The 2,927-nt window shown below is 42.3% G+C and overlaps 1 protein-coding gene across 1 annotated transcript; it reads right to left on the bottom strand.

Moving 5' to 3' along the window:
- Nucleotides 1–333: 333 nt before the first annotated feature.
- Nucleotides 334–2,029, bottom strand: LOC106013936 (neuropeptide FF receptor 1; the record flags this gene model as incomplete). The annotated part of the gene is given in 1 exon segment (XM_013090833.1): nucleotides 334–2,029. A coding segment is annotated over 1 exon segment (399 nt), but the record flags the coding sequence as incomplete, so codon positions are not given.
- Nucleotides 2,030–2,927: the final 898 nt, after the last annotated feature.

Below are 2,927 nucleotides of genomic sequence, written 5' to 3'. Positions count from 1 at the left end.
CTTCCTCCCGTACCCATCCTCCACACTAGAGTCAGGATGATAGTCAGACAACCAGACATTGTTCTCTTGAGAAAAAGTAAAACTGCTGCAGTTTTAGCAATGTTGTCTCAGATATAATGTTTTTGTTTGTTATTTCTTCCTCGTGAAAAGTATATTTTAAAAAAACAACAACACAAAAACCATCAACCCCAAAAAAGAAAAAAAAAACAACCAACAAAAGTAAACAGCGCCCCTCCCACCAGCAACAAGAAAAAATAATAAATAAAAGGAACCAACAAAAAACCAAACAAAAACCAAACGGAAACAAAAACGATCCCAACCATATCCGCTCACCTGGAAAGGTATGGAGAAGATACCGATGATGACGTCAGCAACTGCCAGGTTGGCGATGAAGATGTTGGTGACGGTGTGCATGCGCCGGTTCTTCACGATGACCAGGATCACCAGTCCGTTTCCGATAACGGCCATGAGAGAGATGGAGCCATAGAGGAAAGCCAGGAGCACCATGAGGCCTGTGGGTACATCGTAGGGCTCGCTGTCCGTGGTGTTGCCTGGCAACGAGGACGCTGTGGTGTTGGTGCCAAGGAGGTCGGCCATGATGCTGTCGGAGGAGGAAGAGAGGGATGAGGAGGAAGAGAAGGAGGAGGTGCTGTTGTCGCCGTTGTTGCTGCGACTGACGTCCTCCACGATGATGAAGGCGGCTTGCTCGGCCACCGCTCCTAGACCGTCCATTGTGGGCGGTGGTTTTGTTGTCGCAGCTGTTGTTGAGGCTGTTTTTGTTGTTGTAGTCGTTGTTGCAGCTGTTGTTGTAGTTATAGCTGTATCTGTGGCAATAGCTGTTGCTGGGGGGTTTTTTTTGCTGTTGCTGCTTTCTTTTTTTCTGTTGCTGTTGTTGCTACTGCTGTTGCTACTGCTGTTGCTGTGTTTTTGCTGTTGTAGCTGCTGCTGCTGTTGCTTCTGTTGTTGTTGTTTATTTACGACTGTTGCGATGAGGCAGTCAGTGACGAGTATAGGGTTAGAAAGGAGAACTTGCTCCCAAACCTTCCCCTTAACTTCTGGAATTTTGTTTTGTTCCGTTTGGTTGGGTTTTTTTAAACGATGACTTTGTCAGCCAGAGGACGGTAAGGGTGGTGTGAAGACAAACCAGCTTTTAGTTTGATCGGTCGTTTCGACGCTTTTGTCCCCTATAGAACGGTGTGGGGCGACAGAGGACGGCAGAGAGGGCTCTGTGTGCCAATATCTTGTGATTCCGACACGGGGAACGTATTCGAAAGTGGAAATAACAGCTCACTTTTGAAAGAAAAAATTTCTACTTTTCCGAATATTTTAACACCATTTGCCGTCAATATTTGTTCTATTTCTTTGCTTGTTTTTTTGTTGTTTTTTTAAAAATCCAAAACCATTGAAATCAGGTCAATTCACTTCTGTGAAAGTACACACTCAAAAACAACACGACCAATGATGGCCACACTTGATTAATTCCAAGCACTGTACCAACTTTCTACACAGTTTAGGTTATTTTAAAAACACAACTCCCAGAATAGTGGTCTGTCCTCATAAACCACACTGCACAAATATTTTTGGGAAAAATCTCACAATGCCAAATTAGAAAACTCCACAGAAGGAAGAAAATAAATTCAAAGAGCTCTTAATTAGAATTGAATAGAATAGAATAGAAATTCACACCGTACATTTCGAAACTGGAAATGAAAAAATCGAAGTAAGGAAGGTAAGCGAAATGTCACTGCTATTTTTAGTTCAGTGGAAATTCCCGCTGATTTCTCCCGAAGCGCTCAGAGTGGGCGTTCACTGGTGACTGACGGGAAGTCTTGTGTGGGGTGACGTCACACAGGCTTGGAATCCTTGTTGAAATAATTGGATGCTGGGTACCACTTCGCTGTTACAGTGTGTGTGTGTGTGTGTGTGTGTGTGTGTGTGTGTGTGTGAGTGAGTGTGTGTGTTTGTGTGTTTGTGTGAGTGTGTGTGTGTGTGTCCAGGTTTCAGCGCTCTGCAAAGGTCTGTGGTCAGTCAATCTGGAAATATAAGAGGAGACAGAATATTATGTCAATTTAAGAGACTGTTGGGGGTTTTTGTGGGGTTTTTTTCACCTTTCTTTCTGATAAATGTATTGTAATAAATGAAGACTATAGGCCCAAAATCTGGATGCGATGTCAAATGTTCCTGCTGTCTCAAGTTTCCGATCCTGAGACTTCCTGTTTCTTGTATCCAATGGCTGAGCACAAGAAGTGACTATAATAACCACTTTCTCAGCGAGTCTGACATTTTTACGATATCGAATCTCTGTAACATAGTCTAAAAACAAACGTTAATATCTCGTTATCGGTTTCAACTATGGCTTTGATATTTGGTCGTCTTTAAGGACAAGCGGGCTAACCCAGATTTCGGGATTATCCAGAAATCGTGACCTACACCAAAAGTGGGCATTGCCCTACCTATATGAGAAGTTTGGTTTCATCGGTGTGTATATTTGTTTGGTTATAGAGAAAATCTCCTTGTGTTTCAAAGCAGCTGAACAAGGGGCAAAACCTTTACTTCGATTTTCTCAAAACAGCATTTTCGGGATAGCTTCCTTGTGCTTAAAAGCGACCGTTTACAGAGGGAAGAGAGCAGCCAAAAATCTCACTTCCCACATCGATTGCTCCATATCCACAAAAAGCGGATATATTATATTATAGTCACTTCTTGCGCTGAGACACCGAGTATGCGTCGCTTTAAAAAAAAAAAAAAAAAAGTTTTTTTTTGTGTTGTACTGTTGACATATCAGTACCCTAGAATTACAAAGTTATATCTGGTCAGTACCGAGTTTTGCGAAATTTGACGTTGACAATTATTATTTTGAATTTCATCTAAGTTTACGTTTTGTGTAATGAGCAGCAGCAACAGCAACAGCAACAGCAGCAACAGCA

Source organism: Aplysia californica, unplaced genomic scaffold (genome assembly GCF_000002075.1).
Source record: "Aplysia californica isolate F4 #8 unplaced genomic scaffold, AplCal3.0 scaffold01569, whole genome shotgun sequence".
Classification (NCBI taxonomy): Eukaryota; Metazoa; Mollusca; class Gastropoda; order Aplysiida; family Aplysiidae; genus Aplysia; species Aplysia californica.
The sequence above is the reverse complement of the archived record's forward strand: the minus strand, read 5'-3'. Positions and strand labels throughout refer to the sequence as shown.